Source organism: Prionailurus bengalensis, chromosome C2, assembly GCF_016509475.1.
Source record: "Prionailurus bengalensis isolate Pbe53 chromosome C2, Fcat_Pben_1.1_paternal_pri, whole genome shotgun sequence".
NCBI lineage: Eukaryota > Metazoa > Chordata > Mammalia > Carnivora > Felidae > Prionailurus > Prionailurus bengalensis.
The window spans coordinates 55,018,494-55,046,003 of NC_057350.1; the positions used below are offsets into that span (position 1 = coordinate 55,018,494).

Here is a 27,510-nt window from a genome sequence, read left to right on the forward strand (position 1 = left end):
TTTCTCAACCTGCTAAAGAACACCTATAAAAATCCCAAAACAGCATATTTAATAATGAAAGATTGAATGCTTCCCCCTAAAGTAGGGAACAAGTCAAGAATGTCCATTCTCAGCACTTCTGTTCAACATCATAATTGAGGTTCTAGCCAGGGCACTTAGGCAAGAAATAGAAAACCAAAGGCTTCTGTATTGTGGAAAGGAAGAAGTAAAACTCTTTCTGTTCACAGATGACATGATATTTTATATAGAAAACCTAAGGATTTCCCTAGAAAACTACCATAGCTTATGAATGAATGAGTTCACCAGGGTTGCAGAGTACAAGATCATTATACAAAAATCAGTTGTATTTCTATACAGTTTCAATGAACAATCTAAAAATATTGGAGAAACAATTCCATCTACAGTAACATCAAAAAGAATAAAGTACATAGGAATAAATTTAACAAAAGAAGTACAACAAATTGAAAACTACAAAATATTGTTGAAAGACAAATAAATGGAAAAACATCCCATGTTCATGGATTAGATGACTTAATATTATTAAGGTGGAAACACTCTTTCAAATTGATACACAGATTCAACCCAACCCCTGTTAGAATGTCAGTTTAATTTTGTAGATACTGATAAGAGATTCTAAAATTAATGTGGAATTGCGAGGAATTCAGAATAGCCAAAATTTTTTCAGTTTCAAAACTGGCTACAAAAGCCAGTAGACAATTCAGCATGGTGCTAACATAGTTATATAGGTTAGTGGAATAGAATTGAGGGCCCAGAAATCAACCTGTACATCATTGGTCAGCAGTTTTTCAGTGAGGAAGCCAAGACTGTTCAAAGGGGGAAAGGAATCGTCTTTTCAAAATGGAACTAGGACTGAATAACCACATACAAAGTGAATAAATTGGACTTTTTCAAAATTTTAAACTTTTATGCTTCATAGGACACTAATAAGAAAGTGAAAAGAAAATCCACAGAATGGGAGAAAATACTTGCAAATCACATATCTGATAAAGGACTTTTATCTAGAATATATAAAGAACTGTATGCGTCAGTAAGAGGAAAGAAAATTCAGTTGAAAAATGGGCAAATTATCAGAATAGACATTTCTCTAAAGAAGGTATGCAAATGGCCAGTGAGCCCAGGAAAAGATGCTTGACATCATTAGTCATTAGGAAAATGCAAATCAAAACTACAGTGAGAGAAATACATCCTTATGATGGTCATAATCAAAGACAGATAACAATGTGTTGGTAAGGATGTTTAAGGGCCTGGCAGTTCCTCCAAAGGTTTATAAACATAGAGTTACCATATCACCTAGCAATTCCACTGGTTAGGTATTCTATGTCCAAGAGAGATGAACACACATGTCCACACTAAAGCTTATATGTGAATATTCATAACAGGATTATTTATAACAGCCAAAAGGTGGAAACAAGCCAAATATCTATCAACTGATGAGTGAATAAACAAAATGTAGTATAATCCACACAGTGGAGTCCTATTCAGTCTTAAAAAGGAGTGAAATGCTGATGCATGCTACGACATGGGTGAACCTTGCAAACATTATACCAAGTGAAAGAATCCAGACACAAAAGACCATATTACATGATTCATTTATATGAGGTTACCAGAATAGGCAGATCTTTAGAGACAGAAAGTGGATTAGTGGTTGCTTAGAGGTAGAGGGAATGCAGAAATAGGGAAGGGTGATAGGTAGCTACAGGATATGGGATTGATTTTTTGAGGTAGTAAAAATGATCTAAAATTGGCGACAGTTGCAGATATGTGCAAACATAAAAGCCAGCATGTTGTATACTTTAGGCAGGAGTGTAGATAGTTTGCCTTTGGCAGGAGGGCAGCATGTGTGGGTGCAGATATTGGCAGGTGGGTAGGTGCAACAGGGGCAGCTTATAGAGTCTCCAACTTTTTAAATCCTCACATCAGCTCTTTGAGTTAGGCACTATCATTATCCCCATTTACAGATGAGCAAACAGAAGTTATGTAAAATGATTTGAGTCCGTTTCACATAGGAATATGCAGAGGGTATAGAAAGAAACCTGCTTTGGGGAGGTGAGTGCTGCCGTTGACATTTCCGATTGGTGATTGAAAATCTTAGTTCTGTTTTCTTTAAGAAAACAAAGATACAATCTGAGACTCCCCTCCCCGCCCTGATTTTTTTTTTTTTTTTTTGGTAAATATTTCTCTATCTTTAAAGCAGGTTTTCTTCCTAAAATAACCACAGAAAAGGCTAGAAAGCTATCTGATGCTAACAGGCCAATTATTGTCCTAAATTGCTCTTCTTACTACGAAAACCAGTTTCTAAGAAGAGAAGAAATGCCCCTGCCATCCTTTCCTTCATGATATTTAGATTTAGGAATCTAAATCTTTATTGAAGAGTACAACTACTGTGCTATTATGGGTTGTAGTCTGTCTCTAGTCACTAAATCTGCAGTTTCTGCTTAAGGAGTCCCAGCCCTACTAGGGGCTTCTGCCCAATATATTGCTAAGGAAAATTTCACCGGGTTTTAAATAAGCCTAAGGAAGGGTGTTGAGCACTAGTTATGAGTAAAGAAAAATATGCAAGATGACCTTTCTTGTGACTCAGTTTGCTTCTACCATAGGTGGGAGGAGGGTGTAATTGTTGAGGAACACACAGTATTGTTTTATGAAACATTGTGAATTTAAAATATATTTATATTAATATTGTCTGTAGGTCCTTTCCAGTCTCAGAAAAAGAACTTATTCCACAAAATTGTCAGCAAATATAAGCACAAAAAGGAGAAGCCTAATGTTCCGGAAAAAGGTATTGGTGCCTTCCATCCTCCATCAAGGTTTCTTGGCCACCTCCATTGTGAACCATCTTTGAGTAACGCTTCTGTGCACCACCTTTGCCTTTTCCTCCCCTTGGCTTGCTTCAGTGTCATCGGCTCCTAATGCAGGCATATTCATTATTTCTAGACTCCACAGCTAATTGCAAAGAGAGATCTCCTTCACTTGAGTTCCTACTCAAATCCCGTAATGTCTCTATTTTCAGCGTTCCATATGAATCCTAAAATTGCTTTGTTTTCATCCGTATTTGGTGCATTTTGTAACTTAGTCTTCTTGAGCTCTTATCCACTTATTTTCTTTGACTTTTCTTGTTTTTCTCATGTTTGGCAGCCATCAAAGCAGGACCACGTTTTCCTATCTCCTGAAACCTTAAGAGTTCCCTATTCATATGAAAGTGCCACCATTTCTGTACTCTCTCTGACCCTTGAGGATTCTTATCTAGGAGGATTCCACTCCTAAGTCGTAACCTATCTTTTTCCAATCTATATTACTTCGTTTGCCAGACTCTTCCCACCCCCTTCAGTCACATAACTTATTTCCAGAGGGCACTAGAGACGCATTGTCCTCCACCATCTCTTCACTCTGAGCATCTATCTTATTGTTATGATTTTGATGGGCCCTTGAACCTCTTCAAGGCTCATCTGAAGATTTCTGCCTTCTCATAGTTCAGGACTCCTATTCTTTCACACAAAAGACAAATGTTCCCATCTGGTTCAGTACAGCCACGTGGCCTGGAAGTTAGGCTTTCTTTAGCATCGCCCTGCATGTTACTTTCGTGACTATGAGCCTACTCATCCGATGCCCATTTGCATTCTACTTGCATGGCCACTTGTGAAGCCTTTTATGTTTCTGGAATGAGGCTTAAAATGCACCTGTCTTCCATGTGTAGACTTATGTGCCTCCGTGTTCCTATGTGTAACCTTTTACTTAATTTGGGTTTATTTTCACCTCCACTCTAGCCTCTTAGTTTTGTATGTTACTATTTTTTTCTCTGCTTCCAGTAGAGAAACATCACTTTTCAGGTAAAAATGTTGGCTTTTATCATTCCCTTTGAACTGATCTTCAGTTATCTTAGTTAAAGTCATAGAACTTATCCAGCAGTGTGATTTCATAAAAGGCGAATTTGTTTATTTTTAATCCATTTCCTGTATAGCCTGATTATTTTAGTTGGCAAATGTCATTTTGAAAATTAAATAGTTAAAATAAAATTCTGCTTCATTTGTGTGATAATGTGTCCTATATAAGCTCTTAAGTGTAGTCTTATTTTTATAGTGTATGTGTCTATCCTGGGAATAGAGTTTCACTTTCTTTCTCTCATTGTTTTTAGGAAGTGGGGACAAATGGTCAAACAAGCAACTCTTCTTGGATGCCATTCACCCTACAGAAGGTAAAAGACGCAATACCCTTTGTATCATTTCGGGTAGTCTGTTTTGGAAAGGTTTAAGAAGGCATAATTTATATAGGCTGAGCCAACAGCACTATACCTGATGGCTCATAATTGTGTTGTTTTAAATTTTCAAATCAACTGACAGATTTTTGACCCTGCTAAGGGTCAGGCAGTGTGTCCTGTGGAGCTTAATTTGTCAAGGGGAGCACTTAAAACTTTGAACCACATTCACCAGAAATTAGAGTTTCCCATAATTAAATATATTCAATATTGCATTCATGTTGCAGGCAGGTGCTTACAGGAGTCAGAAGAGAGCCAGCATAGGGTTTTCCTGGTTGGCTGGACGTGGGCATGTCAGCAGCGTTCCTGTCCTGAACTTTGCCCAGCCCACCTCTCAGTACCCCTAAATATGTTCTAATGAATGCTCCAGAGGCTTATGGATAGCCAAGGAAAGTTCCATGTTGATTAACATAACGTTACAGTTCCTAGGTGCAGATTTTACTTCAAAATTTCCCACAGCCCTATTTACTTGTGATGTGTACCTAATTTCTGTTAAATATTGAACCCTCTGGTGAGTACTCATTTCTGTGATGTGTAGGTAGCTGCCCTCTTCTTCCCATTGATTCCTCTTTTTTTTTTTTTTTCCCATTGTAGCCATTTTTAAGGAGCTGAACGTTTTGGTAGCGCTTAATCAGGAGTCGCTTCATTTAAAACCTAGAAGGAATCTTAAAGCTCGTTAAGTCCAACCTCTTTGATTTACTTGTAACCAGAAAGGGGAACTTAATGAAGAAGTCCGCATCTCTTGATTCCCAGATACACTCTCATTTGTATCCTGAAAGAGAGAAGAAAATTAAAATGCACATTTGGCCTAAGTCATTTATCAAAAACACTCATATGTTAAAGATATTTCTCAAAAATATTCAAACGGGTTTATAACAAACATGAAATTGTTTGTATTCGGTAGGCACAGCTCACATGAGCCAGATGTCTGCTTTTATGTCCTTGCACTTTTACAAAAACTGCCAGCAGTGTCTCTGACCTGTTACCTCACATTCACCACCTCTCCAGAGTATTGTTGTGCTCTTAGCTGGCACAGTCAAATGTGAATTGTTGTGCTGGTCTCAGCATTAAATGCTAACATCCAAAATGTGATATATATTAACTCTTGTGTATTTTAAAGATATACTCTGCTCACACTTGGTAAATGTAAGACACTGAGGAACAGTCAAAGAAGTCTAAGAGGCACTTAAGACCATATTACTCTTTACTTGGAATGATACTGTTCTAAATGTTTTCTTTTTTAAAGAATGAAACCGTGTCTCATGTAGAACATGGTATCATAGCACGTGCATTGTGGTAGAAAGAATGAATCAGATTGGAATCAGGAGACCTGGGTGTTAGTCTTAGATCTGCCACTACTGAGCAGTTTTCAGCGGGACAAATTGTGTTTAACCTCACTAGGTTCACTCTCCGTATGGGTACCAAGTGTGTGTGTGATGCGTGTGTTTAGGGCTGGGGTGAATGATGAGAGGTAGTAATACATCAACCTCAGATGTCCTTTCCCCACTCCTCCTTGCATTATTACCATGGTATGAAGTGGGTTGATGAAAGTTACCTTATTCTGCAGCCCTAATTCTGCCCTATAGGGGGCAGAAAAGTAAATCAATTTCAGTCTTCTAGGCAGTCCCAAGGGTTTAGTGGGAATAGAGCTATTATTGGTGCTATTATATTTATCATTAATGTATATGAATACATCATAAACTTGGAAGAACATGCACTGAAAATTGCTTGGCATGGAGTGCATATTCATTTTATGTGGCCAGGAGAAAAGGAATCCGTTTGTGTATCAGAAATTACCAGTAATTTAAAGTGACCTTTTTTGGCTATTTATTTTCATACCTTCCCCTGTATTTCCTTGTTCAGGTGGTGACTGTGTACTTTGTGAATTATCTAGGCCCTTTACTTCATCCTCTTTCACCTATGGTCATACCATTGTTTGTTAAAACTTTACCTTGGGAGAGTACAAATACATAAGGATGGAAGATGAAACTGTTAATTGGGAGAATTTTAATACATGTTGGCCATCCTAGGCAGAGGTTAGACAGGAGTTGTTCGTAGCTGATGCCTATACTAGTTCATTCAACTGAGGGCACGCAGCTGTGAGCTGTTCCAGACTTTGGTTCAGAGGGGATGACTTAAAGTTTACTATGCTTTCTTCGCATCATGCTGAGTATAACTTTTTTCCCAAAATTCATTTTTTCCCCAAAATATCAGAAATCTTTAGGTGCTTAGAAATCACATCTGCCGTTTAAATGCTAAGCCTATAATCTGTTTTAAGCATTTTCCCCTATGCTTTTAAAATTCAAAATCACCAAGCCATTTCTTGAAACTCTTGCAGATCATAAAAAAAGATTGCCTATCAGCCTAGAATTAAAGGTTAACTTTTCAGATAAACCAGGGTGACTTGTATCTGCCACTGTGTTTATCTTTCTACCAAGTTACGGTGTCCAGTGCTCATGCTTAAGCTGGAGGTTTCTAACTGTCATAATAATGATGATGATAATTAATACTTAATATTACTTTATAGTTTCCTGAGGGCTTTCACAATAGTTTTTCTAAAACTAATCTTGGCAGGAGACCCAGTGAATTCAGGAGGGCTTATTAGCCCCAAATACGTGATAAAGAAATGAAGCCTGACCAACATAAGCGGGAAAGGAAGAAACCAGCACTCTTTCCACTAAAGTACATTGGCGGCTTACAGTTTGGGATTTTCAGGCATACCTGAGCCCCTCATTTGGCTCAGATGATGCTATTTTAAATGGCATCTTAAAAGGAAAAAAATAAAACAACTCGAACCTTAGACTAAAAATCTCAAGATTAGTTCCCTTTGCAGTATATGAGTACGATTACAGGGGAGAAAAAGTATTTAGAGTTAAATTTTCAAACATGATCCAAAACACTCAGACGAACCTTGATCTCTTTTCTCAAGTTCAAAAGAGTTGCTATGTAACTCCAGCAAGGTCTCCTGGGATCTTAGATAAGGCCATTCATTTGATTCTTTTTTCTGTGTTCCATTCAGCATCTGACTACATTTTCAACTCAAGGGAGGCCAACCAAAGGCAGTGAGATTCCAGATTTGGCTATAATAATTTCAATGCAAGTTTGATCCCCCTCGTTGGAATGTGAATTCATGACTCTGGAGCACTTTGGTGGACTCCTGAGGTTCAGTACAAGCACAGTGCTGCTATCTCAAAAAATTTACCCCACATTTTGGGAGCAGAGTTTGGAAAACAAGACAGTCTCTTATTGCCACATTCCTCATGTTGCTCCAGGAGTGAGCTCACATTATCTCTCTCAGATGATACGCTCCAAGTGTGTTAATGATTATCGTGGAGTGTAAAAACTAGCCCTGTGGACTTGTTTTGCAGTGCTTGGGTAGGTTTGTGTGTTCAATTACAAGCCGAAAGAGAAATGACTAATTTGTTTTTAGAGGACAAAAGCCTTTCTTTTCTCACATTTCCATTAGTCTGGCGGAAAGGACAAAAAAGGAACTGGCTTGCTGTTCCTTGGTGCTCAGCTTCAGGCTGTTTTTCTCTCTGAGCTTTTTCCATTTCCTGTCTCTCACCACCAGGCCTTCCTTTGCTTTGCTAACGTTGCTGGGCTCAGATGTACTGTCGTGTCCCACACAACCACTTCTTTGACTTAGCCTTACCTGCCTTCCCCAATTCTTCTTCTTAGGATAGGGTTCTTTCTGAGTGCTGACCCTGAAGGGTATCATTGGTCCTGGCCTCCAGACAGCACAGGATGTTTTGCGGATAGGTAGCTCCTGGGTCAAAGCACGGGGCAGACTCACCCTTATTCCCTTTTCCAAATTCTAACAAGATCTCATCACGTACCTCTTCAAATGTGGATGATCTGCAGGCCCCATGATTGCTTCCTGATCTGGCATTAAGTTTAGAGGAGACAATATCTAGAAAGGTGACATTGCCTCCTTTTTGAGGATTTTTGAGAATCTTCGGTGTATTCTCACATTTTGCCTCTTCCAGTTGGCCTGCAACCTGATTTATTCCTTTTCTGTGTCCTAGTACACCAACCTCTGGGACTTTGATTGTTCGTGTCTCTTGGCCAGTCTCCCTTCAATGCCCCGGCATCTTGTCTGCTGGTTTCTGAGCTTCCCCTGGTCCCAGTCTGCTTTTAGGCCTTACTCTACCTCCCTTTTGCAATCCCTTTGCAGCCATCCCCTTGGCTTCTTACTGTGTTTTTACCAATTCATCTGGAATATATAGGAAATGGAGCAACTACTGAAAAGAAATGAAACCGTTTGAAGGTTTACCACAAGCAAGAGAACTAACTGTCCTTATCAAGGGTGTACTTATCCCTCACCTTAAGATTCTGGAGCTGGCTGGAGGCTGCCTAGGCCCCTGATTCTGGGTAGCACATGAAAAGAAATTTGGGGCTGATGAATCCTTTAGAGCTCATCTAGACCAACCTCCATCTGTACATGAAGAAACTGAGACCCATGGTTCTGCAGTTAATAAATTAAAAAATCAAGAGTAGAATCCAGGTCTTTGTGTAGAAATTAGCTCATCTTCTCCTAAACCACTTGGTCTTTTCTTTGACCTCCTGGGTTCCTTCTTTCTGTAAGCAGTTCTTCTGATGTAATTCACCCTTCATCTTTGTAACCCTGCTACATCCTTATTTCTACAAGTTCTAGATTTTCCTAGGAAGGAGAAGAGGGAAGAGGTTAGTGCTTTTTCTGGAAGGGCCGTCTATAATGTTGTGATCATACTGGAGGGGTGATTAACATTCCCCCCTCTAACTGGAAGGGACAACTGATGGATCTGGATAAGAAACTAGATAAAGTTTGAAGCTTGTGAATATCTAATAGAGGCTATTTATGCTCATTGTAAACTCAGATTGTAGCTTCTTTATACCTATAGGAGGCTTTGAATTTCAAGGCTAATGAAGAGTCATGGAATATTTCTTCCTTGGAGCATTCTAACCAAATTATCTTTTATTTTGCTGGCAGCTTTTATTGAAGTTTAAACTAAAAAAAAAAAATCTTAAGATACATAACAGCACTGGCCTATGGTAAGCTAAATATCAAAGTATAAATACACCAAGACTGTTTCCTGGGTACAGATCTTTAATGTAAAAGGAGCCTTTTTCCTAATTTTTGATTACTTGCTTGAAAAGATATTTGGGAGCAATGCCAAGTAGTTTCTTTTTAATAACTATTATCTTAAGCCAGTTCCCCACATAGCCATCTATTATGCTATATTGAGGTAAGGCCAAGCCACAAATCATGGTATGATTTCTGCCTTATATCCTTTCTTTTGATGTAATTGAAATGATTTCCCGCTTGTTTTGGAGTGGGAAACCTGGAATCAATCTCTTGAGGGCAAAGATCTTATAAATTCATAGCCCTCCTTTCTCCGGGATGTACCTAACCTCATTAAAGACCTAGATGAAAATTGTTAAGTGAAGCCTATGCAAGTGTTTATGCCAGCATGTGCATTTTTTCACATCCTGAATCATTCTCATTCTGCTCTCCTCCTCTTCTTTTAGCTTTCTTTCCCTCCTGTGCCCTACATACTGTTGTGTTTCCAAGGTCTACCTCCAGATCCACCTGCTGACCAGCACCTTCAGTTTTCTCCTCCAGTTCAGTTTGCACCAAGCATGTCATGTCAGACCTTGACTTCCAGAGCCACACTCCCCTCTTTGTCAGAAACTGTTTCTGTGCCTGTCTTAAGAGATTGGATGGCTTTAAAATGGAAAGATGCCTCCCTTCCCTGCTTAAAAGCCCTTATAGACCACTGGAATTTAAAAAAAGTAAAGAAAGTTCCAATCGCTAAACTGGACTACATGTATATATTCTTAAAAGCTGTACTCCTATCTACATTTACTTGTCTTTTATTTTATTTTTTTAGTTTATTTATTTATTTTGAGAGAGACAGACCACACAAGTGAAGGAAGGTCAGAGAGGGAGACAGAGAATCCCAAGCAGGCTCCGTGCCACTAGTGCAGAGTCTGACACAGGGCTTGAACTCACAAAAAACCAAGGGTCGGACACTTAACTGACTGAGCCACCCAGGCGCCCCTACTTGTCTCACTGTTAAACTGGGAGCGAGGAGAATGAACTCCTGAAGAAATGAGGATATAAGAAGGGATACAGGCACCCCCAGCCTGGCCGAGCTGGGAGCAAGTGTGCTTCTCACTCTTGACGCAGTGACGCTTAGGTACAAGAGTGTGCTGCTGAGTGACTTACTGCGATTACAGTTAGAATCTGGAGAAGCTAAAGTAAACCTTCCCAGGAGCCCTGCTGCCCTGTGGTACTTCGTTAAGTTATCTCACTGAGCACTTTCCCTGCTTCTAGAATTCAGTGACAGAGTGTTTCATTACATGCTAGCATCACCAGTGTCTGTCACGTCCTTCCTGAGCATTCTATACGGGTAAAAGAAGGTCAGGCCTCACAGTTTCTTTTCTGATCAGTCCAGCCCGGTGATGGAAAACAAATGTCCCAATGATAACTGTGAATTTAAGAAGCACATATCTGGGGAGCCCAAGTGGCTCAGTCAGTTAAGCGTCTGACTCTTGATTTTGGCTCAAGTCATGATCTCATGGTTTGTGAGATCGAGCCCCGTGTCAGGCTCTGTGCTGACAGTGTGGATCCTGCTTGGGATTCTCTCCCCACTCCTCCCCCATGTTCTCTCCCTCAAAATAAATAAATAAACTTAAAAATAAAAAAGAAGCACATTTTTTTTTTAATTTTTTTTTCAACGTTTATTTATTTTTGGGACAGAGAGAGACAGAGCATGAACGGAGGAGGGGCAGAGAGAGAGGGAGACACAGAATCGGAAACAGGCTCCAGGCTCTGAGCCATCAGCCCAGAGCCCGACGCGGGGCTCGAACTCACGGACCGTGAGATCATGACCTGGCTGAAGTCGGACGCTTAACCAACTGCGCCACCCAGGCGCCCCAAGAAGCACATATTTAATTAATCTCAGTGTCCTCAGAAGAAGAGAAACTTGTTTATTATCTTCTCCAGGCTAGGTGGCCAAGGGAATCTCAAATAGGGACCCCGACCACATGTAGAAATTACAGTCTGTTGGGACACAATTCACTCAGATTCACATACGCTATCTTTCCCACCAACCTGCGAGATCCAAACTCTTAGAAAATGTTGTTCTGATGGCCTCTTGGTTCAGTATTCTGTTAAAAGAGAGAGAGGGCATCTTAATCCTGTGTACTTAATTTATCAAAGCAAACATAAATAAGTATTTTGGTTGAAAATCACGGGTAGTGTTTTATTTCTTTTTCTCATCAGTACTTTGAAAACTCTTAGGTTCTCCATTCAGATAGCTCGGACATTGAGAAATGTTTCTTTCCAAGAGCAATGTTGATGTCTTGTGTTTTTGTGTGTAATCATATATGATCTGTCTGTCCTATTTCAGCCATATTTTCAGAAGACAAAAACACCGCAGAGCCTGCTCATAAGGTTAAAAATGCCCTATCCATTCCCAACACTCCAGAGCCAACAACAACTCAAGAACCCTTGGTGGGCAGCCAAAAGAGAAAAGCAAGGAAAACCAAGATCACTCACCTTGTCAGGACAGCAGATGGCCGGGTGTCACCAGCAGGAGGTACTTTGGGTAAGAAGAGGGAGCCTTAAATGAGAGATAACCAGAGCAAGCCGGTGACTGTCATGGCCCTATTGGCCAGCAAATGACGATAAGCCAAGTATAGGTCCTCATTGGAAAAGAGGTCTGTTCTGTGGGTTTGATCATAGTAACATTTTCTTTCTCTGGATCTCCTTGAGAGCTAGTTTTCCACAGACTCCCAAATGTACAAAATGTGCACATTTTAAAATCACAGCTCTTTTTCCAAAAGCATTCTTAGAAAAGAAAGGTAATTTTTAGGACTGTGTGTTTTTCCTTCTCTTTCTCAGCATGCACAAAAATAGTCTTCATTAAGTAAATTCCCAGAGATCCTAGACTTTTAAAAATACTAGCTGAATCAGTGTTTCGTCCTGGTTCATTGTTTAAGTCACTACAAACCATATTATCAAATATTTCAACCAATGGATTAAGGAACCTTAGAAAGCATCCAGTCCTTCCTCTAAAGCTGACTCAGACCACTGAGGGAGCCTGAGAATGCTCCTGGATTTCTTGAGTTCTCTGGGCTAATCTTGAACTACATCTGAACTTACTGTGAGTTTCTCCATGTTCAGTCACGGCCTGTGGTCTATTGCTGTTTCTCATGGCCTCCATGGCAGCAGAATTGCCAGAGGGACCCAAGTTAAGGAATGGAGTCAGAGAGTGACACTGAGCAATCCCCTCAGATCTTGGGGTGTCATTAGTGATCTTAGCTGTTATTGCCTTTTTTCTGCCTTTTAGCACCCCCAGCATCTCATTCCATCAGCTTTGAGTTATCCCTCCCCCTTCCCTAATACAGTTTCCAGAAAAAGGACACAGGTCCATAATGAATTCTATAAATAGAAAAAGAATGTTTAGAGCAAAGGAAAAACAAGAGTGAAAGACAAACCAAGAAACAGACTCTTAACTATTAGAGAACAGACTCATGGTTACCAGAGGGAGGTGGGTGGGGGGATGGATGAAACAGGTGATGGGGAGTAAAGAGTACAGTTATCGTGATGAAAAACTAATAAAATGTCTAAAAAAATGTTTAAATGAGTATTTTTTGAGAGGGATATTTTAAAATACCTGATTAAGGTTAATGTAATTGCAAATAAAGATTCATTGCTGAAATAGAATAGGAGGACAATTAGTGAGTTTTGTGCACATTTTTTTGTGTTTAGCATATGCAGATTGTTAGGGCAGTAAAGCACATTAAATACCCCCATTTATATAAGGGATGAAGATCAGAGACGTAGGGTTTGGTTTTTGAATACAGTGGACTACTTAGGTAGAAGATAAGGACTAGAATCTATTTTTCCTGATATTTAGTCCGGCAGGCCCGTTGCCCCTTCCCTTTCCACTCTGGGTTCTGTTCTGTGATTTTGATTTTTTTTTTTTAATGTTTGTTTATTTTTGAGAGAGAGAGACAGAGAGCAAGTGGGAAAGAGGCTGAGAGAGAGGAAGACACAGAATCTGAAGCAGGCTCCAGGCTCTGAGCTGTCAGCACAGAGCCTAATACGGGGCTCGAACCCACGAACCCCTGAGCTGAAGTCGGATGCTTAATTGACTGAGCCACCCAGGTGCCCCTGTAATTTTGATTTTATAAGTTGTTATAGCCTCATTTTCACTTACAGAAAGAGTGGAAGAACGTAGAAAATATTACCTTCATGTAGAAAAGCACATAGTACTGCCATGTCCTAGTATAGGACATTTATGTTCTTTATCAGTTGCTTTCTATTTTTAAAATGTTTTAAAAACCGTGATAAAGATTCCTCCTCCTTTATAATGGCCATGTAATCTAGAAAGTGTACTCCTTCCCTGCAGGTAGATTTTCATAGCATTTAGCACCTCTTTGTAAATACCAGGGGGCCCTTTGTCTTCTTTCCAGTAGGTCTTCAGAACACAAATAACAACTTGGGATCTCACTGGGATTAGTTCAGTGCTGGTGATCCTAAGTGTTGGTGTCACAGCGTACCGAGTGTCCAAGTTGCCATTGCAGGGCATCCTACGGCTTCATCAGAAACGTTTGCGCACTTGGGTTTTAGGGGCTTTGTACAGCATCCACAGGCCCCTTTGCAGAAGTCCCATAGGTTTTATTTTGGCCAAAGCCCCTTTTTCCCTCTCACTCTGAGACTGACCTGTTCTTTGACCTTGAATAAAACTCAGCTTCTCTTCCACCTAGCTTCAGGGCATAGCACTGTCCATAGTTGCAACTGAGCTTAATAAAAGAGTTTTGTTACCGTGGGAGCAGAAAATCCTTGATAAAAGCCTTGGTATTCGATGGATGACAAAAGTGAACAAAGAATATTAGCTCATTTCACATGGTCTGCACAGAGTTTTCTCTGTGTCCCTCCTCTGGAGAGAACATGGTGATCCTCCTGTGATCAATTTCCCTGTCGTTACAGATGACAAACCAAAGGAACAACTGCAGAGGAGTCTCCCTAAAGTGACCGAGTCCGGCTGCAGTGATGACTGCTCACACAACACTGAGGCCGCGGAGACGCGGAGCAGCACTCCGGAGATGCCAGCCGTGTCTGCGTTCTTCAGTCTCGCCGCGCTGGCTGAAGTGGCCGCCATGGAGAACGTACACAGGTGAGTGGTGTGCTCCCCCAGGATTTGGGGGGTCCTGTTCATCCTCACTCCTGGGCACGGAAGAGGGATGGAGAGAGCAACGTGGAAGCCGAATCACTCTCTCTGATGTGATTTGTGGCCTTTTTCACAATGCTTTGGGGTTCATGAGACTTGGTTCAAGAGCAAGTTATGTGACATGTTCCAAAAGCGTATGTCCTAATTAGCAGTGTGGGAAAATATAAGATAATATAGTCAGCCAGGTATTGCATTTTAAATATACTATCCTGTGGCTAAACTTCATTTCCATAAAAACCTGAAAGAGCAGAGAAGCAATATTCTCTAATCATTAAGTTGGAGCTTCGAGGTCAGGCTTCAGAGCTGGGTTTGAGCCCTACATCCTTCACCTGTAAATTGCAAGGTCTTGAGCAAGATTGGTCATTCACCTCTCTATCCTTCAGTTTTGCTTCTATAAAATGGGTGTAAGTGACACTCATTTCATAGAGATGTTATGTGGAATGAACTAATGTTCCAGTGCTGGTACATGGTAAATGCCCTGGTTAATGATGTTGTTGGCAGCAGTCGTGATGGGAGTGGAAGAAAACTGTGGTTAGGAAAAAGTGTCTTGGCATCTGACTCATGGACGGCAGAAGGTCTGGATTTTTCTTTAACTGTCAGTTTGCTACAAAGTCAATTCTCTCGGTCTCGGTTTTCTCATCTTCCATGGAGCATAATGATAGCCCCAAAGAATCACAGAGCTGTAAGGATCACGTGAGATCATAAATCTGAAAGGCTTTTGAACTCAGCAAAGCCTCACAGAAAGTATATTAAAGTTCTACGTGTATAATTGGGACTCTACTATTTAATGGATCCTTTGGGAAAGCAAAAATAGCCATTTGTAAATTTGGGTATTTCGTACTTTTATTCAAAGTAGATTACCCACAGGTGAGCTACTTTCCCAGACTTCCATCTTCAGTACAAAAGTTTTAAATCTAGCACAACTTCCATACCCTCCTGTTGGGCTGCATTGTCCCTTTCCACATCCAGGTTCAGGAGGCCCTTTACCTGTCATGTTACGGTTCTAGTGCTTCCTCACAGATAGCCTCTAGATAGTTCCAAGAAGTCAAATTCCTTTTCCTGTGTGTACTGTAAGTGCCTAACAGCAAGAGAATGCTGACAGACCTTGTTAAAATCTGCTCAAATCTCTGAAGGAGATCATGCACAGATATCTCCACTCATACAGAGGACAGACTCCTACACGTGTGAGAAGAATGAAATGCATGCCCGCATGTTACTAAGTGTCCCCATAAATTTCAGATAAAAGGCAATGTAAAAATTTGGAGAGGATCATAATGCAGGGCTCAGCAAGGTCTACCACACAGTCACCCAGTGCTGCCGCCAGCATCCCCTTCCAGACACAACTGTGGTCACACCCTGGCTCTGTTAACCAACCTTCCGTGACTTCCAGTTTGCAAGAGCAGAAAGCCTCACCAAATCTTCCCACTCTCCTCTCTGCCCTGCGATCACGTGGGATCAGTCGCTGCCACCTGGATAAGCCGGGTTCTTGCCTGTGTGCCTCCCCGTCTCCACGAACTCCTGGTTCTCCTTCCGTCGCTAGTCCTGTTTTCTGCTCTGTGTCTCCCTCCTGAAGTCCCTGCATACTTTCTATACATGCTCTCTGAGACCAGCTGCCACACTGGTCTGTAATTATTCCTTGATATGTCCGTCTCTTGAATTTTGAAAGCAGAGTGCTGGTTTTAATCCTCACATCCCCAGCTTCCTTAGTTCCTGCTACATCAATGGATGAATGAAAAAATGAATGGGTGAATGAATAGATGAGATGTTCTTAAAGTATGACCACCTACGTTCACTAGCAAGCATAGAAAAAAGATTCTTTTTTTTAAATCTCCTATTAGACAGAACAATATTGCATACTAGAATCTTACTATCAATCTCATAAATGGTTAGTGTTCTTAATATCTACAAAAACAGATCCCCCTTAAGGGCCCTTACCTGTTAAAGCAGAACCTCCAGACTGCCATCTACCTGCAGGCTTAATGTACTTTTACCTGGGTTGCACACCCATTGACTATTGTTTTCGCATCACCGTGGTTCATAATTTTGAGGGTGATGAGCAGAGTTGGGGTGGAAACATATTACCTGCATTTTTGCCAAGAGAAATCATAATGTTAGGTTCAGAAACCTGACATAGAAAGGCAGTTTTGCAAAATGCAGGAAATAGGAAGTTGGAATAAACCTTCGTTGAGAGCCTGTTTGTTTACTAGGACTTCCATAAGGGGAAAGCTCATTAAACTGAGTCCTAAAATGAGCCCTGCCGGGTGGGTCTTTCTGATCCCTTTTTAACGAAACTGCAGACCATTAACTTGCCAAGAACCCACATCTAAACTGAGTTAAGATTTGAACTAAGGTCTTTGAACTCCAGTGTCTTTGCCTTTGCTCAGACATGCTGCTTAAGCAATCATCTGTCGTGTCCTAGAAAGTCACGAAGAGTCTCACCGACCCTTACGCTGGGAACGGCAGCATCCGTTATTTGTAGCCATTCTGGGCTCCCCCCTCCTTTGCTTTTGTTTTCTAATTAAACTGGGCTTTCACCCTAGTTGCTCTCTGTCCCTGTTGCTCTTTTTTTTATACTGTACTTTTCATCTTTCACTTTTTTTCTTCTTCTGTTTCCTTTTTTCAATACTTAATTAAAATTCTTTTAGCTTTTGTAATATTATTACATATTCAGTCGTAAAGGTAAAAAAAATGGCATTTTAATTTCATCCTTCTTGAACAAAGAGTTGAACATATTGAACAGTTGGTGCTTACAGCATCCCCACATGACTGAACAGATTAATCCAGAGGTTTGATTATAGCACATGTTTTGTTTTTCTGAAATCCTAGTATCGGAGGCTAAGTAATTATTGGATTCTGAAATCCCCAAATGTTGTAATTTAGCTACATTATTTTTGTGTGTGTGCATCAAGAGAAAGAAACTTGGATTTAGTTGTAAAAAAGGTATCATTTGAATTTCTAAAAAGCTGCTTTTGTTCCGTGTCATCTGAAGAAGATACGATGTGGAAAGGGTCAGGCCACTGGAAGCCTTGCTGCTGCATCACAGATTTTCAGCCCAGCGCTGTGCGACACAGACCACTGTAGGCCAGAGCAGTGAGCGCACCTTGTCTGGTCTTTGGTAGGCCTGTTGGGGAATGTCAGGGAGGTGCCCAAACCTGTCTTTTTAGAATGAGAAGCTCTGTGGAAATTAACCAAGAATTTGAAGGGTTCTCTTACAACTGTGAAGTAAATTTTTTCCTACTCATTAAACAAAAGCAGAATAAAAAATCGGCTAAGTTTGGTGTAGTTCAATCCAAATGATGGTTATTTATATGAATTTTCTTGTCTTGTCTAGAGTTCTGTCTCTGCACGTGTTGATTTTACCCAAATTGTGCGGGTTTTCTCGCACTTTAAAGACGAGTCACTGTCTGCCTTCTTCCCTTGCACTCTTGCTCTCCATGTGCCTGTGAGACTTTCCTTTAGTTAGGAGGGTTTCAGTGTTTTCATTCATTTGTGTTAGGGTCACAGGCCTCTGGTCTCCAGCCATTGCTTTAATTACACTTAAGTTTTAATATTACAGGCACCTGGGCAGCTCACTTGGTTAAGCGTCCCACTGTTGGTTTCAGCTCCGGTCATGATCTCACAAGTCGTGAGTTTGAGCTCCACATGAGACGCCCTGTGCTGACAGCATGGAGCCTGCTTGGGATTCTCGGTCTCCCTCTGTCTCTGCCCCTCCCCCCCCCAAAAAAAAAAAATAAATAAACACTTAAATAAATAAATTGCGTTTATTATTATATGTCTTAGGAAATAATCCTGGAGGTTATCAATTAGTAGAGGAGAATTTTCCCCTTGGGCAGCTTGAGGAAAGGAATGGGTCCTGTTTTAATATCAGTGGATCAAGAGACTATTGTCTTAGAACCACTGCCCTTGACTAAAAGTTTTCCACTTCTTAGGGAGTTGCCCCAAATCTGTTGGTGCTTCAGATTTCATCTCTGCAAAATGGAGATGGTTGTTTGGGACACAGTGTGTTGTTGAGTCATGTGAGGTGAACTGAGATAAGAAGTTTTTCAAAAAACAATAAAAGCAGCAGCTAACAGTTTAAATAGCATCAGTAACAAGTCAACATTAGCTGTTAAACAAGATATTGGAAAGCTCTTATTGGTTACTCATCATCCTCTCCTGTGTCGGATAACATACTCTAAGTGGGTGATTTCTTTTGTTCTTCCTCTTGTTTTGCAGAGGTCAGAGGTCCACTCCGCTCACCCATGATGGACAGCCAAAAGAAATGCCACAGGCTCCTGTACTTATTTCCTGCGCTGACCAGTGAAGCGCCCTTTAATTGTAAAACATTGTGCTTTACCTACTACCCTAGCCTTGTCTTTACGGAGGGATGCTAGCGAGTCCATGTGGTGGAAAATATAGACTGCAAACAAGTGCTTGTTGCCCCACACGGCCCAGATTCACTTGAAGCAGAAGTTAGCATCCTGGGCCCGTTTGTTCTTTTGGAACCCAGAGTCTTTGAGGGTGAGGTTATCTGTCTGATAATGAGCAGAAACAGAATGATCCTGGAGCTTTGCTTTCTATTGAAGGCTTTTGACGGTAATAGGTGGTAACTTGGTAAAAGGCTGCCTTTACTGTAGCTCATCCAGCATCTCTTTTACCAACCGGAGAGTGTGAAACTAGTTTCGTATATTATCTAGTTATTCTTTCAAAACAAAAACAAAAAACAAAAAAACAAAAACTGACGCACTGCACTAGTTATTATTAGATATTCTTAGTCTTTTTTGTACATGGAGATTTAAGTTCTAAGATGGTTTATATAATAGGTTATACCTACATTTATATTGTAGAATAATATTAAAAAGCCTGTTCCAGAGACCCCCAAGCAGCACGGGCAGGCACATGTACCATTGTTAGCGGTGTATGCTCGGCCTCGTGGTCCATATATTCTGCACTTTTATATTTGCCACCAGAGTGGTAGTTTGCTGGTGAAAAGGAAGAGAGAGAGAGAGAGAGAGAGAGAGAGAGAGAGAGAGAGAGAAAGAAAATTACAATTCTTACAAGCTGAGTTTTTTTCTTAGCCTTGAGTGACTAAGAAGAATTTGCTTGGGGCAAATTGTGGCAAATATTTTCCCAGACAGGGGAAGAGTCCTACAGATTACAGATTACTGATGTTTTCATGCCTTGAGGATTCTTTTATTTTTACACAGGGGTCTATGTGACCAATGGATCGTTCATACAAACAAAAAAAGAAAAATATTATTCAGAAGTGACCTTAGTATTACTTCACTATCCTAAACACATTGAAGACACTCACTTCATGTGGACTTTGAGCTACAGACCTTTTACATCCATCCCAGACAGACTGGACGGGTAGCAATTGCTATGCACAGCCTAATTGGCACTGCAGGTTTTTAGAGCCATTTTGAGTTGATGTTGTCAAGGAGGTGTTGAATGAATAAATGCCGAGGGAGGGATGCCTGACCAGAGTGGGATTCTTAGTCACAGATCCACCTGCAAGTTTGTTTCCTTTTTGTGTTTTGTTGCTTTCGGACATAAAACCAACCATACATATGCCAGTGCCAAGTGGATTACCTGGCTTATCCGAACATTCGACATACCGACTTAACCACCTGACATTCACAGTGTCTTGTTTCCTAGCAACACATGCAAAGTGATAAATCAAAATTAGTCGGAGGCTACCGAGTTTACAGGGTATTTGTTCCATAGCACAAAGTAGATCCCCACTCTTGCATCACAGCACAAACTACCAAATTTTAATTATTGGATTCCAGCAATAATTTTTATTGGTTTTCAAACTGGCGGAATTTTGATAGCGTTAGTTCGAGTTTGAAGCTTTTGAATTAGATCTCTAAATGATGACAGTTTACAAGGTTTTATCTAGCTTTCTTATTTATACTTGACTGAATTGTAATGATGATTTTTTTTTTTTCTAATCGTAATCTGACCTAATAGCCATACAAAAAACAACTCTATTAGTACTGACTAGGTTTAGCTTTTCATAGTTGTAGATATTACTTCAGTTTCGGTGCTGGAAAATATGTACAACATACTAACAATTGAAAAGAATATAGGGATTTGTTTGGGTTGTTTTTTTCTTCAAAGCAGGTAAAGAGGACAGCAGAGCATTGGAATGGTGTCCTCAAAAATGCATAAACATTGTGGGCGTGGAGGAAGAAGGATTTAGAAAGCTAGTTAGTCCGAGGTTAAAGCTTAACCCCATTCACGTAGAAATAAATCAGGTGAGCAACCCCAGATTTTAGCATAATATTTTTACTATGATGCTGTTTTATTAATATTTTCTAAATTTCAAAACACAAAGTGAATGTTTGAAAATTGCTGGGTCCCAATGTTGGTGGCTGTTGGAGTTTTTGGACCACTTGCTAGCAGTGATTTAAAAATTATAATTAGCTAAAAATCCAAAAACAAAACAAAATGAAACAAAACAAAAACCAACAACAGAAATTGGTGCAGAACATGCACCTTGACAATGGTACTAACTTGTTATTCTCTAGAACACGTTAGAATAGATCTATTTTTGCCAGAGCACCGCCCTTCAATCCTCCAATTACATTTCACTAGATTTCCTTAAGAGATTGCTGTATATTCATGGGACCTTTTTTAAAAAGAAGCAAAACAAAAGATTACTTTTTTCTATGTGATTAATATCTTACTTGATCTGCTTTTCCTAAACCTCAGTGGCTTTTCCCTTAGGCAGGGGTGGGGTGGGAGGGCAACCTACTGGATATGACTGTTTTCAGATACTTAAAAAAACAAAAAACACACAAAAAAAAAACTTTTTGTAGAAATGCTTAATTTTTAAGCGGTTAGGCACTGAGAGTAGCAGAAATCCTGCAAAGCTTTATAGTCCTTTAGACACTCGCCTTGTTGTTTCTCTGAGTGAAGTCTTGATTTCAATACTAGTGCTTTTCTCATGCCCTGAATCCGCTGGTGAGGGGTGTTGGCATTTTCAGGTAACAATATTTGTTAGCACAGATATTCCCAACCAACATGTAGTGCTCCCCCATCTACCATTTTCATTTCATTTATATTTTGGAAAATCATATTGCTATGGTGTGTACCTTAATCTGCCAGCAAACACCATTGACACTAACATTTGTCCCACAAGCATCCTCAAGAGAAGAAGTTCTTGCACCTTATGTATATCTCAAGCAAACCAAAATACGATGCCTGCTTTGTTTTATTCTAAATTGTTGTATCATATCTTTCTGAAAAACCATTCTGAATCTAGTTGAAATTATCGATATTTATGCTTTTAACCTTAATTTCTGGATTCAAACCTGTATATAAATCTTTTGAAAAAAATTGTCCTAGCCCTTCTCTGTGATGCCGAAGTGGATGATTTAGTCTCAGATGGAGACGCAGTACTGTTCCAGTTTTCTTTAGCCTTTTATTTATTTAGTTGTTCTGGGTATTTTCCTATGTAATTTTGAAGTGTGTAGAGTATATTATAGTAACTGAAGCTGCAGCTGTAAGAAGCTGAGTGAAAGAAAAAAAAAATACTGTAAGACATCCTTTTTAAGTTTTTATTTGTTTGGATAACTGTAAGGAGATCAGGAGAAGGAAACAACGTCCCACAGCCACATTGACGATACAGGTTCTTATCCCCAGATTAGGTTAGTTCCCAGATTTTAGATCAAACTGTAATTCATCAAAGCCCTTTTATAAGGATGAATCATACTGTTGTAATTCTGACAGTCTTTTTCCCACAAATACCAGAACTATGTTTGTTTAATTCTGTCAGAAGAGCTTTCTACCAATGCCATCTCAAAGCCATGCTGAAATCATTCCCATATTATCACTGATTCTGGTTCCTGCGATGGAACACTCCGAACAAAAAGGAGCATCTGAACTGGTCTGGTTATTTATATTCCAACATGTTTATTCCCTGTCACTTTCTTAGCAAGTCAGATGCTACTCCGCCTAAGTCATTTCATAAAATTTTGTTTGCACTCTGCAGTCTTTGGCTCATCGTATGGAAAAGTTTGCACCTATGTAAAATCTCAAGCAAATTATAAATTGATCCAGAACCAGGGGTAAGCTGGAAGCTGACACGTTTTGTTTATACAGTGTGGGAGGGAGGGAGGGTATCGAATAGCTCTGTTCCAAGTTTGGCGTTTGGCATTAATGTGAAGCAGTGGGACCATGCTGCCTGCTAAACTACTGTATGAATCCCAAGCGTTCTGGAGACCAGCAGCTGGAGCTGGAGGCCGGCACCCACCCAGCAGAGGAGAAGAGCCACCGTGGCCTCGCTGGGGAGAAGGCAGGAAGTCCCGCCAGGCCTGGAATCAGCATTTGCAAAGGGAAAGTCGGGGTGTCCGTGATGCTGTTGAGGAGACTCACCTTTGATTGCACTGCTCCATAGAGCCCTCACATAAGGCCAATTCTAATGGGCTACCTCGGCTTTAAAAGTTAATTTCAGTAAGTCCTGTTTCAAAGGTCTGTCTTTTTTTTTTTTTTTTTTTTTGCTTCTACCTTCAGTGCCACTGTTTCCCACTGCAGTGTTTTGACTTCCCAAACCACCTTCTCCAGAGAGAACAATGTATTGCTGAAAATGGGCAGCAGAAGCAAATGTCATTATTACATTTGACCTATAAAGTATTCAGAGTGACTGCTAGGTGGAAATGAAAATTTAGCTCTCCCCACATAGGACCTTGTTTTGCACCTTATAAAGAGTGTACTAATTGTTAATTAGATGTTGCTTTTATTTATACAAGCATTCCCAAAGAGTTAGATTTGGATTTTGTTCTTACTTGAGTTTTTGGGGTTTTTAAAACTCATCTTATTTAGATTAACTAACATCATACTCACGTTAAGAAACAAGTTGTTCAGTTTATCTTACCAGATATGTCTGGTGAAGTATTCAGGGTTTGATGGACTGCTTTGCTTTAGTTTGGAAGTGATAGCTAAGTTTATTATACTCCATATTAAATCACCTTGTCCTTTTCACTGGGGACATTATTTTCTTTCTATTTCGGATCAAAGAAGTGACAACAAAAATAGTGAACAACAAGACAAATATATTTGATTCCCCCGATACAGCTCCCATCTGTGCTATGCTTTCCTTAAAAAACATAAGTACACATTTTCTTCACACACAAAAATTGCAAGTTTCGTCTCCTGGCCAAATTTTATTTGCGATGGTAGGATTTATACTAATAAGTTGAAGGAGGAAACCGTCTACTAAGTTCTCTGGCCACTGTTATCTTGTTGCAGTCAGTGGTCAAAATTGATCCTGCCCTCAATTGGTTTTTGTGCACAGAGCTAGTTGTCATGAAAATTACTACTCCTTCCAAAGATTGCCCGGTCACTTGGGCCATAACTGGTTACTGAGTAACAAGGACCTAATTCAATGCCTCCGAACCCTCCCACCTGCACCGCAGTCATACCTCACAGGCTCTAACGTGAATCACAAGGGCATGTGTGTTTCACCAACTAACACTGCTGGTCCTTGGCAGTTGCCGGGGGCCGGCCCATGTCCCTGGACGCCTCAGGTTAGCGCCTGGGCTCTCAGAACAGCAGAACTGGGGGTGGGGCAGGTCTGTGACCTGGAGCTCGGCACACGCTCAGCAACATTCTTCGCGTTTCATTAGCACTAAACAAGTCTCTTGCTCTCAGGAATTTGTCCAAAAAAGAATAAAAACCACCTGAGACTCCATTGTTCCAGATTATGAACTTTTCTCATAGGTTTGAATTGCTTACTTACGTGTCCTAAATTAACCATGGCTTCATTTGACCACCAGGTCTTAAGTCTGTTGACAGTTTCAGCATGACTGAATTGCTCATTTTTTTGCTTTCAGAAATTGGCTTGGTTCTCTTTAGAGTTGGTGTAAACATGCCATGTAATAAATGATTTCCACTTAATGGTACAACAGAATTATTGCTTTCTTAGATGTATGTGTAGTAAAAGTCAATATACACATTTATATAATTTCTTTCTTCAAAATCTTATACTTAATTTGATATTTCTAAAAATTGCACATGTAAGTCATGTGTATAACATGCTAAAGTACTTTAACTGTGATCTTAAAACTGAATAAAAATATTTAATAAAAATTTGAAATATTTTAAAGATATTATTCAAATATCTTTCTTTACATTCACACCCCTGTCTGTAGAGTAAGTGCCTTCAGTATACCCTGTCTACTAAAAACAGTAGGGAAAACACTTTAACAAAAGATACTTCAGCTCTTTCAGAATGCAAATGATGACCTCACCCAAACTGTTTCCTCATAGTCCCAGTGTTTGAGTGGCTTGGGCTGCTTCTCCCTCATGGGGAGAGGAGAAATCAGCCTGACAGAAGAAAGATCTGCTTCATTCTGCCACTTAGGAGCAGGGCCTCCCTGGGAAAAGCATGACCTTGAACATACCAACTCTCCCTGAACTGTGATAAAACTATGGAGGTGATAACCCGTAACCTAAAGTATAAATTCAGACCTCAGTCTTGCTGGATGCGATGTCCTGAACCTTAGAACTTTGGCTATGTTGTTTTAACCCTTCAGAAGAGCACACACACATAGTATATAAATACAGAGTATAATGATACCACAGGCTTTGTTCAGACAGAGTTGGCTTCAAAGTCTGGTTCCACTTATCCATTTATCATTGGGCTTTTCGACCTCCTTGAGCCCCACTTCAATTACAAAATGATGGTGGTGATAATGCCTCCTCACACTTCTGCTCGGATGAAAAAGAATACTTATGAAGTTAGGGCCTGTAACAGAAATGTTCATCAAATGGGAATTGTTGATTTTATGATTTTTTATTCTAACTCAAAAGTTGATATGTTTACGTATATTTGAAAGAGACCCTAAGTATAGCTAGCTTCCTGTTTAAACTTGTAAGGGCCTGCTGCATGAGGAGTAAGCTATAGCAGGAAATACAATACGGTGTAAAACTCAATATGTTAAATTCACATTAGGCAACTCACGCTTGTGTATGTAGCACTATGGGATTTTTCCGTAAAATTAGTCTGCCTGATGAATTACATGTCCAGTACTCCAGGACACTTTTTTTTTTTTTTAATTACTAGGAATGAAATGTGTTGTAGTGATGATGGAAGCTCCATACCAAAGAATATAAATTCTATTAGAAAAAAAGATTACGGGTTAGACGTGTGTGGTTTTATGGTTCTATATGTATTACACAGATCTGTCCTTTGGGGTAGAACATAGCCTCTTGCAAGGAAACATAAAACAGTTATCACTAAGTGAGCTAAAAGTAATACCACTGACTCCATTCCATACAACTGAAAGAACATAAAATCGTTAATCGTAATTTTTCAGCAACCTTTTCACCTTTTGAAACTATGGAAAATTTCAAACATGTGCAAAGGTAGGAGGCTAGCAGAGTGAATTCCATAGACCCATCACCCACCCAGCTTCAACAAATACTAATATTTTCCCAATTCTTGTTTCATTTGTATTTTACCCATTTTTCCTTCATTTCATCTCCCAACCCTAACTATGCATATCCAAGAAGTGTGATTTCATGTATAAATACTTCATATACAGCCTTTAAAAACAAATATTTTGATATGCACAAATTTTCTTTTTTTAATGTATCGCCTCCTCACGCTTCCAAAAATATGTTTGTTTCCTGCCCAAAGCAAAAGGAATCCGTGAGCCACAGGAAGAGTCGTGCTGGAGGGAAGATAATTTGGAATTCGGTTATGCTGTTCCCGCTGAGTATCTCTAGATTTACCTTTCTTGACCCAGTGTTCTGAAGAGAGCTTCATCGGAGAGACCCTTTCCTTGGCATGTCTTTATTTGTTTATTTTCAGCCTTGCTTTTTATGACCTTTCCCTTTTTTCCAGACAGTGTCTAAAAAGTCCCAAGGGCTAAAACTTTTATAATTTTATATAAAACTTTAACAAACTTGTATGTCCTCTACACTTTTCCCTCCACTGCTGTTCCCACTCGGGTTTTTCTCTCTCAGACTTACAAGAGTGAAATCTGTGGAGGGGAACAGTGGAGACAAAATTTTAGATGAGCTCTGGAAAGCGGGTTGCCGAAAGGTTGAAAACATCTGGAACCCTGAGTCAACAGGCCAGAAATTAAAAGCGTAAAATGAAGTCGCTCCTGGAAGAGAGAAAATGGTAACTCCTACTTTACGGCTCAACCCACTTGGAGATCCCTCACCCTAGGGAATTTTATAAAAGGTCATTTTGTCTCAAGGTTGTGTATTGCAGAAGTCAGAAAAGAAAAATGTGAAGATTGAAAGTTTCTTGAGAATGATGGAGGGTGAAAGGGGAAAAGGGAAAGTTCAGACAAACAGGTCTTTCAAGTTCGATGTCTGAAAGTCAAAATGGTTTCAAAGCCAGCATGAAAATATTTCCAAGAAATGTACTCAAGTATCAGTGATTACATTTTCCTGGTTTGTACTACTATTGGGCTGTGGAGCTTATGAAAGGCACCTTGAATACATACGATTCATATCTTCCAGAACCAAGCATGAAAGTACTGAAAAGATATACAAACAGTGGAAATGTACTCGGTAGATGCAGAAATAGGCAATGATTTGCCATCTAATTTGAAGCATGTATTTGAAGTATAATAGGAAAGCAGTATGATACAATTTTAAATTATTTTTCCTCCAAGATATTTATTCTATAATTCTTGAAACGAGAAATTCAGATGATGTTTTATAATTTTAAATTTTCATTTCTCCCATACTATCTCTTAGGCATTTATACATTTATAAGTATACTAGAAATAAAAGAGCAATATTCTGCACAGTCCTAGAAGAGCTAAACCCTTTTTGTAAATAGAATATGAGGTATTTAACACACTGATGCTAGCCTCACCTTCATTAAAATTGTTATTGTATATCAATCAAAATCAAGACTGTATTGTTAGAATAAAATTGCTTAAAAACCCTGCTCTGTTCCACTTCTCTGTTCAAAGCCCATGAAAATTATTTCACCTCACTTGCTTTGGCTCCAAGAGAGTTCTTTGTGATCCACACCTCTCGTCCATTCAATAGTTTACATCATGC

At 39.8% G+C, this 27,510-nt stretch overlaps 1 protein-coding gene across 9 annotated transcripts in view; it reads left to right on the top strand.

Annotated features, from left to right (window-relative positions):
- The window catches only part of BBX (BBX high mobility group box domain containing), a 287,506-nt gene extending 260,112 nt beyond the window's left edge, over positions 1-27,394 (top strand). For 5 of the 9 annotated variants that reach the window (XM_043594058.1, XM_043594060.1, XM_043594057.1 and 2 more), the window contains 5 exons: positions 2,711-2,800; positions 4,154-4,213; positions 11,668-11,865; positions 14,256-14,442; positions 18,712-27,394. In XM_043594058.1, coding sequence (XP_043449993.1) covers positions 2,711-2,800; positions 4,154-4,213; positions 11,668-11,865; positions 14,256-14,442; positions 18,712-18,799 — 623 coding nt within the window. In that variant the 3' untranslated portion in view covers positions 18,800-27,394. The remainder of the gene's footprint in view (positions 1-2,710; positions 2,801-4,153; positions 4,214-11,667; positions 11,866-14,255; positions 14,443-18,711) is intronic. The other 4 variants (XM_043594064.1, XM_043594063.1, XM_043594062.1 and 1 more) reach the window with 3 other exon arrangements.
- Positions 27,395-27,510: the final 116 nt, after the last annotated feature.